Source organism: Solea senegalensis, unplaced genomic scaffold (genome assembly GCF_019176455.1).
Source record: "Solea senegalensis isolate Sse05_10M unplaced genomic scaffold, IFAPA_SoseM_1 scf7180000014229, whole genome shotgun sequence".
NCBI lineage: Eukaryota > Metazoa > Chordata > Actinopteri > Pleuronectiformes > Soleidae > Solea > Solea senegalensis.
This window is the reverse complement of record NW_025320998.1, coordinates 3,987-28,636: the sequence shown is the minus strand read 5'-3', so window position 1 is coordinate 28,636 and position 24,650 is coordinate 3,987. Positions and strand designations below refer to the sequence as shown.

Sequence of the window (24,650 nt, the reverse complement as noted above, 5' to 3'; positions counted from 1 at the left end):
ATGTGTTTCATCGTTTAATGATGCCAGTTGTCCCTAGAGACGTCTCTCAGATGACTCTCCCCAAGACATTACAAACCTAAGTCTGATGCTGACATTAGGTTTGCGGTGTATATTTATAATTATAGCAGAATAAATGAATGTTGATAAGCATAGAAACACCAGTGTTTGATCTATACATGTGTATTGTTGTATTGGTATATTGTAGTGCAAGTGTTATATCATATGGTATAGAAATGCACAACAGGGATGGACTTAAACTCACTTATGGAATAACATGTTGTAATTCTTTGAGGATTATGTCATGTTTGTGTGAGTGGGGCCTCTGCCTCGATGCTTTCATCAGTTCAAGGGCATCACCTCCATTGACCTGCCTGTCATTTTTTGATTTAGCGGCACTTGAGCGCTGACCTTTCCCTTTTTCCGGTCAAGCACAGCAGGAGGAAAAAAATATATGATCACAATATAGGCTGCAAATGTAGTGCAGGCTACCTCATGTGTACAGTAGTTTAGTGTGATTTTCCTTTAATCAACATGATATTGACATGCACGGAGCAAAAATGTCTCCCCCTGTTCAGCACAATTAAATATTAACATTGTCAACATTTTCATAGCAGGTCCAATGGGGAGACGCTGTTCAGTAATTATTTACAATTACTGGCAGTTACCTGCTACAGTCTATTATGGCATCAGGCCAATATTAGTATTAGTAGTTTGGTTGAATTTCTTTTTTTTGTTTGTTTGTTTTCTCATGAGAGAATGACACAAGACAAGAGGAGTGCTTCTGCACGTGTGCACACTAGCGCACATTGGTGCCCACATCTGTGTTTAGAGATAATTGGAATATGCTAATTTTTGGAGAGCAGCCTAAATATCACGGTATAGTGACTGCAGTGCTATTTTCTTGCCTCGCCGGCGTGTTACATCATTGACTTTTGACTCGCTCGTTTTTGACTTTGACCTTTTCCTGAGATGACACTTCTGCTTATTTATCACACTGGCTCTTTTCTCGTCTTCTCTCCCTCGCTGTCTTTGCTCCCTCACAGGCACTTTAGTTAGAGTACAGTACAGCACCATTTTCTTGTGTTTAAAATTAGAATACCTCAGCTGCTGTCGGGGCACTTTTGACACATTCTGTCAAACTGCTCATTTTTCAGTTTTTTCCCCGAGACCATTACTACAGGGCCGCGAGTCGCTGCATGTGTAGGTATTCTGTCTCCTCAAGTATTCTCCATTTATTCCATGTGGTCTATGCATAATATACTAGGTCATTTATACAGGGGATGAGCATGTAACAGGATGACAAAATCATCACGTGTACCTTTCTTTCTAATTGAGTAGAACGAGGCAGAGTGGGAAGTAAGATGACGCACGTCAGCCGACACGGGTATAATCCAGGTCTGTGTCCCATTGACGCAGTCAAATAATTGATTTAACTACGTCATTTTTTTCCCCCCAACAATCTTTCCTTTACCGTCAGTATCAATTAAATCCTTTGCTTCACTTAAGTTTTAACTTTTTACACGTTTTTTTCTTTTAGCGCATTTTTCTTGGTGCAGTATATTTATAGAAACTAGTAAAGTTAGCTGTCCGTTTAAAGGTCCACAACAGGTCAGTCTGCTGACCTCATTCCAGCTGTGTGGTCGTAGTAGTAAAGCAGGAGTTGGGATCTTTAAGACTTTTCTTCATCACCACTATGGATTATATGGAAAAGCTGTAATCCTTGTGCCTTGAGCAAACTAAATCAACCACCGCGCTGATGAGACTCACAGATGTGCACGGTACTTTTTTGTTGCGTGTGTGATGGGATCGTGTATGGATTAGCATGACTGTTTTGTCCAGTGGTTTATTCCTTGCCCATTTTTGTACTGGGCTCATGCAGCAACACACAGAGCTAACATGCTAAGGACCTTCACATTGAGTGTCTTCAAAATCAGTGTAGAAATAAAGGGGATGGTTTAGGGAAAAAGCAACAGTTTTAACATTTTATTAATCACCACAAAGCCTTCTAAAATATCAAGCTTTTATGTCTAAGAAGTTAATCTTAGAGGTCACGTCTGCCTTAGCTGTGTTCAGCAACAGCAGGGGAGAAAGGACGGGCAAAGCACAAGAAGTCATTGCAACAAGAGGATTTAGACCGAGATGAAAACTGAACAAACAACAAAAGGTGAAACAGTCACGGCGGTTGTTTATCACTAAAGCTTAATTTGCTATAAGACAAAATGTCTGAATTGGGGCAGGTCTGAGCCTGTTTGCTGCGACTCGGCCAAAAAAAACTGACTTAGCCGCGGGTGAGTTTAGGTGCTGTTATTTTGACATGTAGAGACATTTTTGTTTTTTTCCCCCCCTTGGCAACACACAAGCTGTAACCAGGTGTGCACTTCTGACATGATGTCTTTATTTCAATGAATAGAGTAAATGATGAAGTTTTACTGGATGTGGCTGACTGACATTTTTGCATGTTGCAGCAGGAAGAATTAACAAGATTAATAAAAGCTGAATTTCATTTTTTTTTGTCTTTGCAGTTTATTGTTCAGACTGGCCCAGTGGCATTCAAATGGAAAAAAAAACATTCATCATTATTGTCATTATGTAGCCCTTCTTTTCCTGCTATGACATGTAAATTGTGAAATATTTGTTCTCCATCTTCCCTTCCTTTGGGTCTCAACCCACATTTTTTGGGAAAAATCAGTTTCCCAGTGCTGTTCAGTTCAGCCTGTCCATTTAACGCCACAGCCTGTAAAAAAAATGGTGACATGTCTCGTTGTTTATCTCTATTTGTGGTAGAAGGCCCTATTTTTATTTTACCCAGAACTCCTGAGTTCCGCTTGAAGTGTCACTTTAAATATTGGAGACTCAAAATTTAAGGAAAGCTGAAACAAAGGACCCACAGCAGAGCTTTAGCTCCTGCATTAATCGTTTCACTCCACTCATACATCTTACATAGTCTGTTTATAACGATTGCAGGCAAATTAGGTGATGTAAATCCGTATGACAGTTGATTACTTGGATAATGAGGGAAAAGCAGGAGACGATTGAGTTAAAAAAATAACTAGGTAATGTCAACACTTATTTAATAACTTCTATGGTTCTTATCAGTCAACATTCACAACATCCTGATAATAATAATGAATGAACGAGGGATGAGCTGTGATTAGCAGGTATTATTGGCCGTGTTGATGTAATAGCCAGGCTCTTCTCCAGATAGACATGAATGCAGGATATTTTGGCAGCGCCACAGCAAAACGCTGCCTTGAAGGCGACAGACGGAAAACCAAAACACACAGAGAACACTACACTGGCATATTTTGTTTCAGTGTTGCTGCGGCAAAACATCCATCATTTCGGCTTCAAGCAAACTATAACTCATAATTACTCTGTCGAGAGGGAAATGGGATACGGGAAACAAGACCTGAGACTAAAAGTGAGGCAGGCAAACGAAGGTAGGGGAGAGAGATGTCACTCCCGGGATGGCAAGAACAGCTAAGGGAGAGGTGGAAGCTGGGGAGATACAGTATAGGGCAGGATGAAGGGATGGACGGAGAAGGAGAGGGAGAGGGAGGATGTGTTGGGACTTCGGATGTTGCCAGTCAGCAACCGATGGAAACGAGTGCCGATTTGTCTACACAGCCCCGCATTCCTGTCTGCCCGTGAGTGTGGGGAATAAGGGAGTTGGGAGGGAGAGAGAGAGAGAGGAGAGGGAGAGAGGGAAGGAAAAGGAAAGAGAGCTAGAGGCTTTGAATTTGTTCTGTGAAAGCAGCTGTCAGACAGCGCCTAGCAACACCATTGAAGAGGGGGTTCTTAGCTGCATTTATAGTAATTACTGCAAAATATCTCTGCCTTTCTCATTCCAAATGAGCTTATGTGGCACAACAGGACTATAACTAGGGGGCAGTTTGAAGCATGATTGAGAGCTCGTCGTCTTTGTTGACACAAAATATGTCATGTCTGCTGCTTGTTAAATATATATTAAAGGGAAATATTAAAGCGCGGCTGCACTCATTTGCAAAACAGATTCCACTGTATACGCTTTTTTTGAGATAGAATCAATAGAAAGTGTTGATATAATAGTGATTATGACAAGGTCTTCAAAGTATGGCCCAGTATGGTAATTGTTTATTGTTTACATGTTACACCGTTAATTAATACATGTGGATGAAGCTCTTAATCCTTTTCATAGCACAGTTTGTCGCAAGTTGTCCCTGTTGCTCACTGATGAGTTGCGCGCACTTGTGTGTGTGTGTGTGTCTTTGCCAGGACGCCATCCTAATTGAATCCAGAGCATCATTCTCCCATCACTGCTATGTGGTCCTGTGTCAAATTCAGGAGGCCCCGCCCATTCAGGAAGTTAGACATCGTCTAACCCAATCAGAGTGATGTGCTGATGGCAGTCCAGTGGGCTCATCAACAGTCATGATGACATTAGAGCGCATTGATCTGGGCTGATGATAACACACTCCACCTATCTGAGCCTGCATCAGCGCGACACTGCTTGTGCTGCGCGCGCGTGTGTGTGTGCGCGTAGTTTGTCAGGGTAAGTGACCTTACTTTGTAACCAAGGACTTTTGGAGCGCCATACTCCCATAAGGACTGTGCCATTCCCCTCTCCCTCTCTCCAGAACAGTTGTGATATTGTAACCAAAGACACAATTATTTCTGCATCAGAAAACATTCTGGAGGGGCCTGACTCTGAGTCTGTGCTTACAAAAACCAGTGTGTTTGAACCCTGTTCTGCTAAGGAGGATTAGTAAGTCTCAGATGTGAAAGAGGAAAAGACGGGAGGAGGAGTGGTGGTGGTGGGGGATTGGAATGAAAGAGATTGAGTTAAAGAGAGGGGATGGGCAGATGTCGTCTATTTCTCTAAAATCCAGAGCAGTTGTCCAGTTGGATCATTGCCTGGACCCCTTCTTTGAAAATGCTCTGACTGAGTATCACAGAGTGAAATATAGAGACAGAGAGATAGACATAAAAAAAAAAACAGCTAGCAAGAACATCAGAAATTATGTGACACAGAAAATGGGTTCATGCTCCACACACTTGCTGGATCAGTGATTCACTGTCTTGGCTGTGAGTCTTTTTCAGGACATTTTGTCTGTATTGTGTCCAACATTCACTTGGACACGCATGTCCCTGCGGATGCACGTGACGTTACTTGCTGTTTCTTTTATGCTGCGAACGCATGTTTTCTCACGTCACCATCTCTCCTTGTTCTGCTCGGTAACCCTTGACCAAAACATTGGGGTCTCTAGTAGCACAGCAACAGGGACACGATCTCCTCACAGACGTCCCACCAACAAAACATGGAAGCTGTGTTCAGCGAGGCACTGGGCCAAGCCAAAAGCACTTTGATCCCCTCACTATGGAAAAAACATACCTTAATCAAATTGCTATCCCCATGCCAGACTGTTGTCAGGAGGAATTATACTTTTGGCAAGAACTCAACATAAACATTGCCATTTAAAGCAACCTGGGTCTTTCAGGAGTCATTAATATCATCTTTCTCTTTGGTGAGTACATCGCTTCCTCTGGAAAGCCACTTATGCGGTCAATCAGAAAACTAAATTCTCTTGACCACGACAGAGTTAAGACTTTGAAATTCAATATCAGCTTTAATAATAAAAAGGTAGAATTCCCTTTCATGTGATGCGGACGGAGTTGACAGTACAATCTTCATCTTTATATAATGCCAACAGCTCTGTGGTGGATGAGACCTTCCAACTGGTGACAGTAATCCATGCTGCTAATCCACAATTTGATGTAAACACCAAGGACACCCTGCCTTCTCTATCTGTCCTCTATGTCCTTGGAACCATAGGCTTTGATATTTAACCAACGATTGATTGGTATCAACGGGTCCAAAATATGTTGATTGCCAATTAGTTAAATCATGCTGTTGACGCTGAATTCTGATCTGGACGTTAATAAATGCAGGAGTTTATCGAAGATCAGATTATTTTCCAAGTTTGGTGTCATTAAAGTTGAGCTTATAGTACATCTGTCTGTATTAGACGGCACCTTCCCGGAGTATTTATTATTTTATTCTATTTTTTTTGCCTGTGCTGTGTTGTTGGGGGAATAAGATAATTTAAACTGTTTTTAGTGATATGGTATAATGTGTGTTTGTGTGTGTGTGTGTGTGTGTGTATGCTGGGGGACATTCCTGCTCTGTACGCATGCGGTGTGAGTATGTATTTTCTGCAGACTTGTCAAGTTGGAGTGTGCTGTGGTTTGTGTGGATCTTGTGTGCGTGCGTGTGTACTTGCACACACTCTGTGATTGTGAATATGCTGGCTGAAAGCAGGGACACAGTTTTCCTGCAGTCCCAGTGTGTGGCTGCGATGCAGAGTGACGCTCATTCCTCTGCTCAGTGCCAGAGCCCGGCAGGGGAGGGCGGTGGGTGGAGTATTTTGGAGGGAGGGAGGTAGGGAGGGAGGTGGATTCACCACTCCAGTCAGCACAATCCACTAATTTGGAACGCACACGTTTCTGTGCGTTCCAAATGTCCTCGTCTCCGTCTTTCTCTATCTTGCTCTGTCTTTTCATTCTCTAGGTCTGTCACTCACTTGTTTTTTGTTCTGTTTTGGGCTGAAAGTCAAAGTTCCTGCGTAAGTCCCATATACTCTCTCGTTTACCGCAACACGTGTATTCAGGGCTGTCAGCGCTACCGAACTAATCTCGTTTTAATTAAGGGCTGACCACAATGCCTTATGTTTTAAAATTGCTTTAATCACGTATAATATCAGGCGCACAATGGAGTGTTTCTGCGGCTCTGCACTCAGAGAGAGAGAGAGATAAATAGCAGATGATCATTGTGTTCAACAACTCTGCTGAGAGACGCCGTGGGAAATAATTTCGCTCGTTCTGTGTCGCTGAATTACTCTGGCTGTTTCATTTTAGACTGTTTAGACTAATACATATTAGGGTGAAACGGAGAAAGCAAAGTACAACTCCTGCAAAGTGTAAGTGCTGTTGCATTTATATAATCTGAAAGGAGACATTGCTCATCTGTTTGATTTGAAGTGATGAAATTGATTGAAAATTCTATTTCATAAAGTAACTGTCTTTGCTTTCATTTGATACTAGTCAAGATGGAAAGGAATGAATTCAAAAAAGAATGGTTTGACAGCCCCACTAATACTATGACAGCTTCTCCTTCTGCTGTTGTTGCTATTGATATTGCTGTGATCAACAGAATAATTCTAAGTATCAAACGTTTGTCAGATTATAAACGCTAGATACTTTTTGTTGGATGTCGACGGGGAAAACTTGGAGAACGAGTTCCCGACGGACAGCGACTCCAAGCCTGTGACTACTTCCGGATCCATTGAGCTGTCGCCCCAGAACCAGCAGGCATCTTCCTTAAAGGCCCGCCCGCAGTCAAAATCGTAAACAAAAAAAAAAACTATGGTGCAAAGAACAAATCAGTGTATTTTCAAACAATAAAATAGAATATTTTGATGTGCAAACACATCATCATGAGCCTAATCAAAGCATTCAGGACCCGTGCATGCCTTGTTATTGTAACTGGGAATCCCAGTGCCTAGTGACGTGACAAACAGTTGGTCATGGGAGACTCATCCTCCCTCCGAGCTGCCGAGCACACCTCGACAGTCTCATAAGAGCAGCAGCATCGCCCGAAGCACTGCTTAGTCATTCACCGTCCCGACTCTGCCAGCTGATATCACATCAGCCAGAAACGTGCACACCTGCAAAACACAGAGTGATGAGGACAGTGGTGGTGCGGCCGATGGCAGTTGATGAACGGTCGGACGTGGCCACACCCCTGCCATAATGTCAAATAGCCAGCACAACACCACATCTGCTATTTAGCGATGGCCCGGTCCACAATGTACCGAATGTGCCAGTGTTGAAGTGCAGATAAGGACTCGATCCACCAGCAGCATTCCAACAAGCATCAAACTGTCCATCTCTCCGTTCATCCATCGTTTCCTATATCTTCCAAATGGGCTCGGCGCTGTAGCTGGAGACAGACATGTTGTACATCTCTATCACTTCTCTCTGGAACCTCTCTGACCTTTCTCCCTTTTTACTTTGCATGACTGGGTGCTGTAAAACTATAACTTCCTCTCCTCATTCTGTCACGTCCTTCATGCAGCTGTTGTAAACGTAAATATCTCCTCTCCCCCTGTGACAGATTAACCTAGAAGTATGCAAACAGCTGTCATTTTTCTTTTTTTGCTTTTATACATGTAAAGGATTACGTGTAATTACTCTACTTCTTATTCACTCATAATCTCCTAATCCCATTCGACTCAGTGTTTTATGAATGTGATAGTTATTTTTGTTCCCCCACCCCCACACACACACACACACACTTAAAGTTAAGCTGTTTACTACAGACTTTGACAGCTTCTTCATTTTCATGTTATGCCATCAACGCTATAAATTGAAGATTATCTTGTCAAAGCTAGCGTTTGTTGTCTCTGAATTGTTGTGTCTGTCCTTGGCCGTCCATTGCACAGTGATAGCCAAAGCAAAGAAATGTCTCCTGTCACATCCACAATGGCTTTTACCTAACGTTGTCCTCCATGAAATTAGCTTTGCAGCGTCGAAAGCAGCTGACAAAGGTGCAGCTGATCTCTGGACTCACAGGAACACAATGTAGGATTTCAACCATCAAATAATGCCGCGAAAAGCCTGAGCAGGTCCGTGTCGCCTATTATTGGCACGATGTGACTTCTAGTTTTGGGTCCCTGCCACAAAAACAACTACAACATTATACTGACGTGTTTTAATGAGTGTGTGTGTCTCTTCTCTTCTCTTCAGAGTCAGATGTTTATAAATGTAAATGCAGCTCCACAGTTCCAACCCTCTGGCTCACTGCTGACAGCCCATTAAGACAAAGAAACGAGGCAGGAAAACAGATACATGCCAATTATTTTTTATTTTTTATTAAACTCTAAGCCCTAATATTCAGTCTTGAGTCTCACACATGGAGATAGTGTACACACAAACACACAGAGCACTGCTTTAGCCCACAGTTCCAGCCATGTGATGGAAAGCGTGTGCCGGGAAAAGAGTGTGGTGCTAATCATGAATTCATTAGCACTCTTTGATGTCTATGGAGCTGTGAATGCGTGGTTGTGTGTGTGTGTGTGTGCGTGCGGTTGATATTAAAGTATCTGTCAGCTGTCGGAGCACCCAGGTCACATGACTTAAAGCCTCTCTGCTTTTAATGTTAATTAATGTTCATGTAAAGTTCTGGAAGCTGCACACTTTTCACACATTCACTTGCTTGTCAATGTTACTACGAGTAAATGTAAATGTCACGCCAAAGATACGTGACATGTACCACTGTACCAATTTCACACAAGTGGATAAAGCTAAATCATATGCCGTTAATGTGTGTGTGTGTGTGTGTGTGTGTGTTTTGGGAGCTGCGCATACCTCCGCAAAAGGTCTGAGAGTCTCTGTGAGAACCAAAATGTTGGCTACCACGATTGAAGCTGTGAATGAAGTGTCTGGAACATGGCAAGAGAATGCAATGATGTGACCCCACAAAGATAGGTGTGCAAGCCTGTGTGTGTGATGTGTAAATCCACAGAACTCTTGCAAGCTTTAATTAATGGTGCTTGATCATCAGCAGGCAAAGGCAAACAGCAACTAAACGAGTGTGCCCCCCTGTCAGGGAGGATAATTGCATTTCACCAACAGATTCATGTGGCAGACACACAGCCATTCAGGGAACCTCTGATGAGGATGTTCCTTTTTTCTTTCTTTCAGGCTTTCAGGGGTTTCATGTTTGCAAATCTCCCATTTATTTCTTAGGGGAGACGTCTGGGAGTCTTGCTCATCTTGAGTTTTTTTGTTTTGTTTTTTGGAACGTCGCCTCGGTTTCTGAGTGTTGCCGTGTTCATATTCCCGAGGATGTAAGAAAACAGCCACACGCTGAGAGGAACATGGAACGCTCGGCGTCCTCCGTTTTCTGTCCTCTGTTTTCTGTGCAGCGGCGGTATGACGTGAAGCTATTGGCGTGGCTGATGCATATTAAGGAAACGTAATTTACACATCCGTGTCGCACACCCTGTGGTGCGAGTCAGATCAGGTACTCGGTGTACTGTTGCAAAGCGTACTGCGGTGAGCTGAACTGCGCGCGCTATTCTGCTTTGTGGGAAGAAAAAAAGAGGCTCAAGTCTCCTTTCATGTGACCTTCCTCCGCTCTTGTCTCTTTTTTCTATTAATAATACCTGCTGAATAAAGTTGCCTGGGAATTTCACAGGAACACTTTGTTAAAGCTGTTTCCCCTGCTAGGTAAATGAGAGATGGGAGTTGCAGTTCTGTTCCCCGTGTGAGATTAATATGCAGTTCCCCCTTTTTATTTTTAGAGGAGCATTCTAGGCTCACTGCCCTGTCATTACTCCTCAAGTAACAACAGCTCTTTTCCTCTTAAATTAATGCCTCTCTCTCTTTAGTGGCTGGACACAATAACAGAAACCTCTTTAACTATGTGAACATGCTTTTCCCCCCCTTAGTCTGTCATATAACTGTATTTTGTGGGTTTAGTCTTTTACTCAAGCATGTAAATGCATATTTACTGCCGGGATATGTTATGATGTTGGGATTGTTTCTGTTATTTTGTCCACAGCCTTTAATTGTCTCTTTGGTTTTATCGCTCCATTGATTCTCTTTAAGATTGCAGTGAGGTTGCGTTTTCAACTTGTGATTAGATCTGCAGCAATGCAATGGCAGGTAGCGCCAGCGTGCATTTGAACAACATCTGATCCCTTATTACGTCTGCAAATTAAAATTGGAACATTACCACAACAGTAATTATGCAAGGACACTCGTTTCTGTCTTTACCCTGCACCACAAATTTGATATAGAGGACAAACTGCTAAATACAAGTGTTTCTAGCATTTCCCTTCCATGGTAATAATGTGACCTTGACATATGATTTTTATCGTTGTTAGAGAACTTCCAGAGCCAACCCTAGTGGACAACACCTCTACTTTGTAATACCTAGTTTGCCACAGGAGAGATGTAATAAGCACGCACACAGGACACCCATGTTTACAGGAAATTCTGTCATATCCTCCTTATAATCAGCGCTTGTTAATAATACCGTGTGTCCAGCGTTTTCTGAGGCAGCCCTGGTGTTCGTAGTGCATAGTATAAATATAGACCCACCACTTCTACCTGCTACATGCAACATTTCCATTGAAACACCAGGTTGTGTGTGTTTCTTGGCTTGCACCTGTCGGTCGTGGTTGAATGCGTGTGTGTTGTTGGAACTTTGCAAATGACCTTAGCACTGCAGGGAAGTGTGTTTCTGCAAACGCTGCGTTTTCGTCCCTAATTGTTCTTTCTCTTCGTTACAAACCTGGCTACTTTTGTGAGAGTGTGTCTGTGTTGTGTGTCTTTACACAGATGAGGGAAGGTCCTTTTTCTCTGCTAGCAGTGTCAGCAGGTGAGCATCCCTGTTGGGGAGAAAAGAGAGAAATCGCCAAAGCATGCAAATTGCTAGTCCAAGGGGAGAATCAATTAGGTGCATAGTAGCTGGAGCAGAAAGGCACAGGGGGGTGCAGAGATGCAGGGGTCTATGCAAAGACAGTGTGATAACATCCTTTTTAGACGTTGTTACTCTTCCTCTTATGCCCACTTTCTCAATCGATGAACTGATTCTACTGAAGCTTCACATTGTATTTTAAATTTAAACGCACTGTTCTGGCCTCATTCATTTTTGGGCCAGAGTCTCATTTGTGTGACCAGTTTACCCGATTCCCTCATTAGTCTTCTTTTAATGATGTTCTGCTTAAACCTCTGCTCTGTAGGATCAGAGCAAATGTCACAGTGTCTTCAAATGCCTCATGTACACTGACAGTTGGGTGGAACATGTAGTAATTGGTTTGTTTCCTCTCTATTCAGGTGTATGATGTCCTCCATCTCAAGACAGGCTTGATTGTGATCGGTGACAGCACTGGTCTGTGCCCGCTTCCCTCTCGTCACAGCTCCCACCATCGGCACAGCCATGACGTCACTGGCCAGGACATGGACCTGCTCTTTTGTATGCTGCTTTCTGTCAACTCTGATGCTTCATGTGGCGTCACAGACTGTGGTGCAAGCCCCACAGGCTCAGAGTTCCAGCTCCCAGGTGATCACAGTGTCCCTTCAGGAGGAGGAGTATTCCTCGTTTCACGCTGAAAACCCCGAGTGGACATTCAACCATTTGGCGGTGGACTATCGCAATGGTAACGTTTACTTGGGTGCCGTCAACCGTATCTATAAACTGTCCCCGGCCTTGGAGGTCCAAGTGTCCCATGAGACTGGCCCAGATGAAGACAACCGCAAGTGCTATCCTCCACGCATCGTCCAACCTTGCAGTGAGCCACTGACACTCACCAACAACGTCAACAAGATGCTCCTGATGGACTACCGGGAGAACCGGCTGCTGGCGTGTGGCAGCCTCTATCAGGGCATCTGCAAACTCCTTCGTCTAGATGACCTATTCAAATTGGGAGAGCCTTTCCACAAGAAGGAGCACTACCTCTCTGGTGTCAATGAAAGCGGCTCGGTGTTTGGCGTCATTGTTTCGTATGGAAACGCCTCTCCGGACATGTTGTTCGTAGCCACTGCAGTGGACGGCAAGCCAGAATACTTCCCCACCATCTCCAGCCGCAAGTTGGCGAGAAACTCCGAGGAAGACGGCATGTTTGCGTATGTCTTTCATGATGAGTTTGTGGCTTCTATGATCAAGATCCCTTCAGATACCTTCACCGTCATTCCGGACTTCGACATATACTACATTTATGGCTTTGCCAGTGGGAACTTTGTCTACTTTCTGACTTTACAGCCCGAAATGGGGGGCGGGCCGACTGCGGGATCCTCGTCCACTGGTCGGGAACAGGTCTACACTTCCAAGATAGTCCGCCTTTGTAAGGCAGACACTGCTTTCAACTCCTACGTGGAGGTGCCTATTGGATGCGTTAGTGGCAACGTGGAGTACCGATTACTCGAGGCGGCCTACCTGTCCAAAGCTGGTGCTATTCTGGCGCGCTCTCTCGACGTGGCACCAGACGACGACGTGTTGTTTGCCGTCTTCTCAAAAGGTCAGAAGCGACGTCCACGGCAGGCCTCCCAGGACTCGGCACTGTGTGTTTTCTCTCTGCGGAAGATCAATGAGAAAATCAAGGAGCGACTGCAGTCCTGCTACAAGGGCGAGGGTACGCTGGACCTGGCTTGGCTCAAAGTCAAAGATATCCCCTGCAGCAGTGCGGTGAGTACTACTGTTTAACACACACACACACACACACACACACATGCATAGTGTGAGGTTTTTCAGCACTCTAATTTTAAAGCGAGCACTGGGAATTACAAAAAAAAGCAAATGGCAGAAGTTGAACAAGAGCAAACTCTCTAAAACTGTTTTTATAGATCTTATTTACGTATTTCACACATGCTGTGCATGCACAAGTTCACACATTGTGATATCCAGAACAGCAGGTGTTAAGCACTTGGGCTTAAAGTAGAATTAGATAAACAGATTATTTAAGGGAAAAATAGCACAAGAGTGACTTTGGTAAAACAAATATATAATAATTTCTCTAATTTTTATTGACGGACTGAGGAAAATCATTCGCCGGGTGCACAGTGGGAGGCTCACAGGGACACTGTTCTTCGATGGGTTCACGCTCCATCCCATAGCGATGAGATGTTAACCATCCACTGCCTGTTTAGTTCCACTCACCCTTTAAATGCAGCTGAATGCTCAGCCAAATTAGCATAATTCTATTCTCCATAAAAGCCTCACAAATTCAGTGATTCAGTTCATTTGATTTCTCACTGTGTGCACATACAAAAAAAAAAGTGGTACATGTTTACATATTGTGTTATTAATAAAAACTGCCAACCTCGGGAAGAAGAAAATGTCCCTAATCGGAGTGAATTTGTAGTTATTGTCCACGGCGGGGTTTAATAAACCATGTCCTTAATAGTGTGTAGATAATAGGGTCAAATAAGACAAAGCTCTGCTGTTGCAGCGGAATGATTCTGGGTTATTGATTTAACTGAGCTGAGTGATAAAAGATTCAGAAAACAAATAGTTTCTTATTTGTCATATTTCAAACACATAAATGTGATCCTCCTAGTCTGACCTGTGCAATCCACTGTGAAGACACTGTGGAATTGACCCCTCTCTAGTGTTTTTGGTCAGGGAATCACTGTGTTTATCTATTAATCCATCTTTGGCACTGTACACGTGCCGAGGCGCCTTTGTCTGCTGCTCGAGGGCCTGATAAATCATGCCTGAGGTGGAACTGTCAGCGGGGAGGGGGGGAAGTGTGAGGGGAGCACACAGGGGTTAGTGCTAAGAAATTATGCCAGTTCAGCATGAGCCACAGTATCATCACCACAACCACCACTGCATAAATTAGACCCCGCTGAACCGGTGACGTTGGACTCTGCTGGAGATAGATGAGTTCTGACCCATATACACACACACACACGTATGACATCACCACACTGGTAAGAGTGACTTCCGCGAAGATTGGGATATGATGCTCTTTCTTTCTGTAGAGTAATGGCCATAAAATAACTTGTTGTATAAACACTTAGTAAATAATCTATAAAAATACAGATTGTAAAGACTTTCCGCGGGCCCCTTTTAAAATGGAGTTGATGCTTTAGCCGTAAAAACACAATACAACGCTCTTATAAAATCAGACCATTCATTCAACATCAGTAAATTAATATATATATATATATATATATATATATATATATATATATATACATATATATATGTTTCCCTTCAGGTTTTTACACAATAAGAACATGGAAAATATTAAGGGACTTAGTCGTGGGGAAACATGACGGGTGCTTTTGTGTATTTCTCTCACAGTCTCCTTTTGCATTTTAAATGATGCACAACTCCGTATCTGCAGAAATACAGTTTCAAAGTTATTGTTCACTCCATGCTGTGCTTCCCTTAGATGTGAGCCAGCAGAGAGATCATTTTTGAATACACCAAACAAGGTAACTGAGGGAATTGTGGAAGGCAGACTTCTTCTTTTTAGGATCCTGCATTAACGAGACACTAATTGCGGAGTCATAAAATAATATAAATATCAAATAAGATTCTCGCCTGCAGTCTTCCAGCTCTGAGACATCAAATACACAAACTCGTGTTTTTTTCCCTGATAAAAGTCTAGATCTAATGGATAGAAATTATTTTCACATTTTAAAATGTCAGGACCAGTGATGGCACTATTCAGCAGTCCAATTTCTTTTTAAATTCCTGCCCTTTTTTGCACCTAATTTGCATTTCTTTGCTCACTTCCATCCCATTTTAGTTACAAATTGCAGTTGACATAAAATAAACGTAAACACAATTCAGTCCTTTTAGAAATAGAATCTATGTCGTCAACAGAAGGTTCCAGACAATCGTCGTGATTAAAAAAAATCTCCCCATAAAGTATAATAAGAGCAAATGTCATGAACAAAAATGGATGGTTGCATGTCACTGACTTGGCAGTTACTGCAGAGGGAGCATAGATGAGAAAGAAGCCCCCGCTTTAAGGCTATGCCCATTTATCTTTACCCACTTTCCTCTCTCGCCATCTTCCTCCCACACTCTCGTTTTTTCCCCCCCCCCGAACCTTTCAAATGCTGTCGTATTTTGAACATGTTGTTTTTCCTCCAATTAGAGAGTGGATGAACAGCTCCCAGGCTCATTAGAGTAGCTTGGCTGTGTGGCCCAACACGCCAAATGCACACACACACACACACACACACACACACACACACACATCAACGCAAAATAGACATGCACACATTTTGATATAGATGGAACACGTTCAGACTCGATGTGGATACCACATGTCGTACATATACCTTCTCTGTAAGAGTAGATGGATGACAGCCATGACTGCAGTAGCCTCTCACAACTGTGGCAGCTGCTTGTTTGTGTACTAACACCCTTGCATCTTGTATTGTTTGGCCTATAATAGTGCCGCAACTAACGATTATTTTTTCTCGATTAATCGTTTGGTGTTCAGAATATAAAAAAACCTTAAAAAGGTGTTGATCGGTGTTCGTCAAACCTGGAAATGATGATGTTCTCAAATGTCTTGTTTTGACATTGACTTTTATGATGATTGACTTTTAAATATTCACATTTAAGAAGCTTAAACAATCAGAAATCTTGTTCTAATCATGTAAAAAGCTTCAAACCGATTATTCGATTGTCAAAATAGTTGTCGATTAACTTAGTAATCGATTAGTCGCCTCAGCTCTAGTCTATAATACCTTCACCAATCTATTCTATAACCCATTAACTACTTAAAATTCACATATTAGTTGAAGTGTTAGCGTTTAGATTTCAGTAAGTAAGTAATCGTAAGATGTCAAATATGACAAATTAAACACTTGAGGATAAAATACAGGAGCATGCAAAGAATGGGATGATGGGTATGAGGGCAGGAGAGAGGATAAATGGGAGGTGAGAGAGTAAGGGGTGGGGTTGGGGGTCAGCTTCCAACAAACGGCCATGCTTGGCTGAGCCACATAATCGTGCTCAACAGTATAAGTCTGCAAAGGGCCTGTATCCATAGATCATTGTGAAGTGGCATGTGACCTATAAAAAAATCCCACTGCCTTTCCCCTCCATGTTCACTGTGTCAGCAGAAAAAGAAAAAACACACACACACACACACACACACACACACAACAACAAAACAGCGGGATCGCAATAAATTCACACTCTGCTCTCATTCTCTCTCATCCTTGATTCATAGCGCGTTGCCTATGCTTTTCTTTTGCCCGCGTGTCCTTCTCGTCACGTTCTTATGAAAATCCCCAGCCTGTCTTCTCGTTCCATTGTTCCCGGATGATGTGTCTGTCCTTCTCTCCCCTTCGTTGCCCCCTTACACTGCTCTCCATAAGCACATTGAAAATATACCAGGTCGCCTGTAAGTTCCCAATGGACCACGACCATCCTCATCCTTTCTGCTAATGATCATTAATTACATGTCATTAGCTGACATGCCACGGGGCGATTCTTCCACATTTGTCATGTGCTATCGACTTCTCATTTTAAATTCCTTACAATTAATTAGATTATTCTAGTTGGTTGCTGCTGTTTCTTGTAGTCGTTTCCTTGATCTCTTGATCACAGCCTCCCGTGTTTCATCATCCGCTTGAAAGCGACTCGTCTTATGTGACGTCCCCCATCTGCCGTCCACGCTCATTTTTCACGTTGTTGACTCTCAGTCTTCTGTTGTACTCTGTGCTTGACCAACCGCTGAACAGTGTCGCCGCCTGTACTCTGTCCTCCTCCTGATTGCTGAGCTTAATCAGCGACTGGTTGCTGATGAGTCAGTCTCGGCCACATCCTCAGGAAGGGAATGGCTTGTGGATTCATTAAAAAACATCCAGACATCCAGACAGAGCTCCCCGTCGCCTCCCCCTCACAATTCACCCCACTCCATCCACATATCCGCTATCCAGGCTCACTAATTAAATCTCCATGCATGATACCACTTGTTAAAGGTCAGAATCCATCACAATATCATTATTTTGTGATTAAACATGTCTCCTCTCTCCGTCACCATACTGTAAACACTGACAGAAGTGATTCTTGCTTGGTCACCGCGTTGCCATTGTAGTTTATGGCAATATGTAAATGCATCCGATGTGTAGGGTTTCTAACTTTTGTCATAGCTGCAGTTTTTTTTTTATTACAAGAAGTCTTCTGATCTCAAGTAATGCCTCTATGACTATCAACCTTTATCCTTTTTACAGTATTTAACTTACAGTTAAGCTTCGAGTCGAGGGTCTTCTGAGTCATAAAATATCTTTATTCTATTCTACTTCCGTCGCTTCCCTTATATCAAACATACACATAACCCTGAATGTGATACTATTGGATAGAACAGTTGCTTAAATTCACTGACAAATGATTCTCTTGTTAATGTAATGAAACTCGATCCAGCTCCACCGCTGTGTGAAATATAAGTGCTGAGCTGAATCAACACCTCTCTGACGCGGCATCAACAGAATGAAAATGATCGCCGTTCCACTGGATCGCAAGAGCTGAAAGTAATTATTATAAAGTATATTATTATGAAGTAATTATACCTAATAAACTGTCAGCTGTGTACTCTGTAATGCGAGCAGGCTTATTTTTCTTTATTTTTATCCGTCAATTGATCCGTCAAAAGCAGTCGTAGTCGTGAAAAATGAAATTGTAATGCAGAGTAATCTCTCCTGCACGCGGCTCCTAGTTGGATTCTGCATCCATTCCCCCGGGCGATCTCTTTGCTTTTCGTGATGTTTTAGTTTCATTCCGGAATCGTCATGGGTGTTTTTGTTTTAGTTCCTGATTTCATTGCTTTCTTGTAACCGGTGTTTATTATTTATTATCCCATGTAGCTGCTCAGATAACAGTTGGCAGGTGCGAGCATCCGCAAAAACATGAATTCACAAAACGTTACAGGCCTATCAAAGCCTGCCTCCTCAACGTCGACCTGCCAAGAGAACGCACAATTAAATCAACTTCTGTTTCGGTGCGCACACCTTTTTCCAGCTTTGTTTAATATGAAGACATTCAGAAAAGTCAAAACCCTCGTCCTTCACTAGTCACTCTTTCATACACATTCACACGGCACAGCTGTCAGGAGCAATGATCACCGTGGGTGAATTTAAATCACTTTTAAGTGACAGAGAAAAGCGTTCTCTTGATGGATGTAGCTGCTCTAATTGAGTTTTAATTAGTGGCCCGTTTGCTCGCGTTGCGGTGGTTGTTTTGTGTATTTGTCTGTTTTTACGATGCAACTTTAAATGCATACCGATGCTGCCGTCTTGGCCGGGTTCTCTTGTGAAAGAGAGATTTTGAGACTTTTCTTACCTGGTTAAATAAAGGATATCTCGCCCAAGGCCACATCTGCATATAGACGAGCGGAACCGGGAATCAAACCCTCAAGCTTCCAGTTGAAAGACGTGACAGTGGTGATTAAGCCAATCAGGCGACGTCCCTGTGTTGCACACCTGTGATTTATGTCGAGACAGACGGCTGCAAACGGGTTGGAATATGACAGAAAACACAAAGCATTGACGTGTTAAACATTACTTGACCTTGAACTAATCTCTGTGCACACTTGAGACTGTATCCTGGAGCTGTTTACTGCGTCATGTGCTCCAGGCTATATGTTTATACATCTGTATTCAGAAGTAATTGCGTGCTCTTTCTAACTTGCTGATTCAGTTTCTGCCTGAATTAGAAAACCTTAAAGGAGACGAGTCCGCGGAATGGCTGCAGTTGTGTATAAGATTGCACCGTTTCCAAAACAGACTTGTTTCTGTGTGGAGGGAAATAGAAAAAGAAAAGCATGTATGGAAATGGGGCATACGAGCCAGAAGGTTGTGATGAGATGCTGTTGGAGGTGAATTACAGAAGACGAAACAACATTAAGGGGAAAAAAAAGGGTGCAAAGTGGGTTGGCAGAGTCGTTTTTAGTGAAGTGGGAAAAGAATTGTGCCTGGAACATCTCACTGTGTGTATGTGTGAAGGGCAGAGTGATGTTTTGTTTTGTCACACATTGCTCCTGTGATTGAAGGCACCATGGGTCACTACGCAGATAGACTGTCTCGCAACAGCAGACGCATGCACGCACGCACACACTCGCTGTCTCTCTCCCTAAAAGGCTCCAGCATCATTTATACCTTTATTCTATGAGCCTTTAGATTCAGCTTTCTACAATGGGAATTGACTACATGTGGACTTATCTTAGAGTTATTTGTAGCTGATGACGAGTCATCCACTTGTTTAAATGTCTGTCCTTTGTGGTTATAGTTGTCCCTCAAATGAGTAAAATCAAAATCAGTAACGAGACAATGATTCCTCTTAAGCATGTCTGTAATTCAGATGCATTCAAATCATTGTATACCATAATATAAAGCTTAAGTAATCAATCTCGTGTGAGCTTATTCTTTACTACGGAATGACTCGCTCATTCTGGGGGAGTCACACAGCCAGTGTTTTACTGTAGTGAAACTGAATGTTGACACTATCTAAGATTGAACACCACAGACCCACTTAGCCATGACATAATTCTTGAGTGCCGTCAATCATCCTGGCAGGCCGGCCCTTTAGCACAGTAGGACTAGAGGAAAATACCGAATATCCAAGTGGATAATTACACAAGCGGAGCCACTGGCATTCAATTTTCTTATTTCACTCCGACGGTATTTCTTTGTAACGTAAGGTTTCTCCTTGCTATCGTTTAGGACTGCAGTAGGACAAGTAGACAAAGGACAAAAAAGGACTTTTTTATAATAATAAAAAAGTACAGAATTGGCATACCTAAAAAAAAAAAAAAGATTAGGGAAGGAAGCCATTGAATTCGCTGCATGCTGTGTAATATCAACAAAAAAAGGGAAATGGCTACAAGTGCAAGAAAATTGACTCTCTGGAGCATCTTGAGCATTGACATGAAGGGTAATGTATGTCTCTGTGGTTTAATATGTGTCATTAGCTTTGTGAACTTGTGGCCAACGGTACAGGCCCTCCACAACAGTGCAAACCCAGATTAGGCCATACATCAGAGAGCGTTGGAGAGTGGATCTCTTTCCGTCCCTCCTCTAATCGCATTGAGCAACTCTCTCTCTCTCTCTCTCTCTCTCTCCCTCTCTCTCTCTCGTGTGCACACCCACTGGCCCTTCTCTTTCTCTGCACTCTGTATATCTGCTGATCCCTATGCACAGTCCAAAAGAGAGCTCTCTTTGTGCTGGTGCTGGCAGGCAGTTAGAAGCAGAGAGATGGATATGGCTGAGAGTGACCTGATTCTGCCTGGCCCCTGTCCAAATACAGAGACTCTGTTTTCCTGTCCCTCTGTCTTTTGGGAGTAACCTCCCTGTCTTTCTTCTCTCCTGCTATGCTGCGGGACTCGGGCTGAGACACAGAGTAGCGTTTCCTTTTTTCCGAGTGCTCAGTCAAGTCGAGTGTTTGGAACGTTGCACTTCAGTTATAAAGAAGTAAAGTAAATGAATACTTTGTTAAACACACAATGTTGATTAAGCCTATCAGTATCAGCGGCGCTCAGATCTCTTGTAGACCTCTTGGTGCTCGGAGTTTTTATCTGCCAAGTTGTTCAGTGAGTGTGTGTGGATCACATCCTCGCTGAAGACGGAGGGCAAAGAAGATTGAAAGAACACTTATTGCTCAGCTTGGCCAAGACTGTGAAAACTTGTCATCCCTCAAAGTTTGGAAAACACATTCAGGAGATGAGTCGAAAAGAAACTACAACACGGGGACGGAAAACATGATGAAAACAGTGAAAGCATTGTCGTGCTGGTCGACGACGTCACCGGCTACACTCATTTTATTTGACTCGAGACATCTTTGGCATCGCGGCTGCAAATGTCATGTCCTGGTGACGGTGTAATGAAAATGTGTCTTCTTGCTGAAAGGGGCTGACAGACGGGGAGAAATACGTATTTCATTATATTGCAGGATGCAGGACAGAGTTGGTGACTGTGATTGGCAACCGACAGCGAAAAAAAAACCCCAACACAAACATGTCAGTGACGAGAGATGAAAAACACTCGCACTTCTTTTCGTACACACAAAAAGATTTGCATCCTCATCTTCATATTCGTCACCTTTTTACTCACGCGAGCACACAACGACGTGTTAACAATGGCGAAAATGAGGTTTTCGGAGAAGATATCAATCTGCGGGGGGAGTGGCTGCATTATAGCTTTATTAGCTTTTCAGGAAGCGTTCCATCACAGTGACCCTGAATACGACAAATGAACCCTTTTAACCCTTTGAACTAGGACAATGAGGCTCCTTAACCATCGATGGCAGCGCGGAGGGGGGTGTTGTTGTGTCTGTCGGTCAAATCTCAGAGCAGAGCTCAGTTGTGGCTTGAAAATGAGTTTTGATCTTAGATCCTCGGTGTCACGGAGGAGCGGGAGCGGAGCGACACAGTGATATTTCGCTGTGATTTTACAGAGTGACCGTGCTTCACATCGCAGTGCCATCGGTCTAGCAGAGAGCCACCACATGGTGTGTAGGACAGAGAGTGCACTCTCTTGACAGCAGCTCATTCTGAAAAGGTCAGAGGGAGAAACAAAGGGGGAGGGGGCGTGTGCATGGAGAAATCAGAGGGGAAAAATGTCCACATAGATGTCTTTCATTCTTCACACAAATATTCACCGGCATTGCCATTTCTTTTCATCGCCATGTCCTCAACCCTTAGATCATATGACACAATCAAATTCGAATCGTCTCCATCGATCTTTTGACGCCACTTCATATAACCCCCCCGTGTTATTGCCTCGAGCTTGTTGTGGCCAAGACTGGCCATCTTCCATTTGTCTAATGAAAGCAGACACCATATTTCCTCTGCGGCTCAGTCTGAGGCTTCAGATGATGATGACGGCCTGTAGTGAATTGTTGCGAGGAGTCACTTGGTGCTTTGAAGATTGATTGATTGAGTCCAGGGGTTTACTTCCAGGAAGACAACGGGGGCAAATAAGACGTATAGTGCATTGAAAAGACCCTCCTCTGAGCAGCTGCATGGAAAAATCTTTTTTCCTTTATTTGCATTTTCATGTAAGACCCGGGAGCTTTTCCCCCTCAGCATAATGTTTGATTTCACCATATCTTATTTTCCTTAGCTGATATGTTCCTTTTTGTTTTGCAAAGTAAACCTGTACTACAGTATCTGAACCTACAACGTTCAGATATGTCCAATAATGCCTTCATTAAGTCATTACAGTGTCAAGTAGTTTTCATTCCTCCCACCCACTAGTTTCACTAGAATACCAATATTCTTTGCCAAAGTACTTTTCCTCACAGCAAAACACGCGTCACATTCGAAAACCTATTCATTAAGAACACGTCTGCTCGGAAACCAAAAACTCCTTGTTTCAAATATCAGCCATACACACAGAACAATGACCCTTATCAAAACCCATAAGTCATTCTGCCCACAGTGAGCAGTGTGAATATTCTCAAAACACAAAATATAGAGAGGCACAACACACACACACACACCTATCTGTCTATAATCAGCAAATCACAGCAGCGTGTCCTCACTGAAAGCATAACAGATGAACCTCCATCAAGAGTGCTGCATAGTCTTGATTTGTCTCAAAGTAGTGTGACGATGTACCACTTTTTTTTTCTTTTCATTCGCTCACTTCACTTTGAATCATTTCACAGTTTCACAGTGAATATCTTGCAGCACTGGCGTTTCTGCAGTTGCTGTAGCGTTGGGTGGACAGTGGGGAATTGTGCCTGACAGAGCAGCCTCTAGCGCTATTACACAGCTAGAACCTGACTGTAGTCTCCTCTCCTCTCGTCTTCCTCTCTCTCTCTTTTTTTTTTTTTTACCGCAATGGCTCGGATCAGCAGAAGCACACTGGCATACAAATGCTTGCAAATTCTCTCACTCACCTCTGTTTTCCAATGTATATGTATGAATCTGTGTGTGTGTGCCTTATGGAAATCCACTCACACTAAGACACTGATTACTGTTTGTATTAATCTTGAGCTCCCGGGTGAGTTGTACATTTATCTGGAAAGCACACTCTGTTTCGCAGGACACTCTGAACCTTTCTCCCAGTGTGTCCCCGAGCTCTTTTCAAAATTGACTCAATAACTCAAGTTTGCACAAGCGGGAAGTTTTACTTTTCGACTAAAAAGGAAAACAGAGTCGTATGTTTGTGTCAAACTAACTTAACTAACTCCCTTTTTGTCGTTGCACTGCAGCTCCTGACCATCGACGACGACTTTTGCGGCCTCGACATGAACGCGCCGCTCGGCGTGTCCGAGATGGTGCGCGGCAAGCCGCTCTTCTCCGACGCCGTCGACAAAATGAGCTCCGTCATCGCCTACGTCTACAAGAACCACTCGCTTGTCTTCGTCGGCACCAAAAGTGGCCGCGTCAAGAAGGTAAGGAGCGGTGAGACGAATGAGAGCAGAGATTCGGTTTCTCGCCGTGAAAATGTGCAGCGGAGGCTGGGAATTGGGGACTGTTGGTTTGGAGGAAGGACGGGATGGGACTCGTAAGGTAGATTGACTTTCAGTCAAATCAGCTGAGTTGGCTGTATTTGTAAGAGGAAGAGAGGGAGAGTGAAAAAGAGTAAGTGTGTGTACTTCTCTGTGGAGAGAATTTACCTCTCTCTCTGTGTGTGTGTGTGAGGAAGAAGGGGGATCAGGAGAGCCCCTGAGGGGGTTTTGTTCCTCGAGCCAAGCCTATCTGATATCTCTCAACATCCTCCTCATCCACTGCACCATATACCACACACACACACACTTATGCAGTGTACGCACAGTATCAGGAGTAGCCGCCGTACTTTTCCTTCACTTTGGACTTGAATGAAATCCAGACCCCTGGGGGCAGATTGTAGCACACATCAGCATGTTACAGAACTTGCTAGACAGCACAGATCAGCATGTTCCAGAATCGATAAGGCAAAACTTTTTCTTATCTCTTTCTTGAGGCGAGTTAGAAAATGATGCGGTACTTGTGATGTTTGTCAAGTGATTTGTGTGACTACTAGTTGTGATTATCGCTGATCATTACTTGACACTTCATGTGACAGAAGAGCTCTTGGCTGAACACGATTTGTCCTGTCACAGTGAAGCAGCGCTGGTCAAGCTGGGATTTGGCATGTTGTGGCTTCCA

The 24,650-nt window shown here is 43.3% G+C and overlaps 1 protein-coding gene across 3 annotated transcripts in view; it reads left to right on the top strand.

The window, feature by feature from the left end:
- Window positions 1–24,398, top strand: part of LOC122760962 (plexin-A4-like) — a 35,434-nt gene extending 11,036 nt beyond the window's left edge. For all 3 annotated transcript variants that reach the window (XM_044016169.1, XM_044016166.1, XM_044016167.1), the window contains exons 2-3: window positions 11,884–13,231; window positions 23,732–24,398. In XM_044016169.1, the coding sequence (XP_043872104.1) occupies window positions 11,987–13,231; window positions 23,732–24,031 (1,545 nt within the window). In that variant the 5' untranslated portion in view covers window positions 11,884–11,986 and the 3' untranslated portion in view covers window positions 24,032–24,398. The remainder of the gene's footprint in view (window positions 1–11,883; window positions 13,232–23,731) is intronic.
- The last annotated feature ends 252 nt before the right edge of the window (window positions 24,399–24,650 follow it).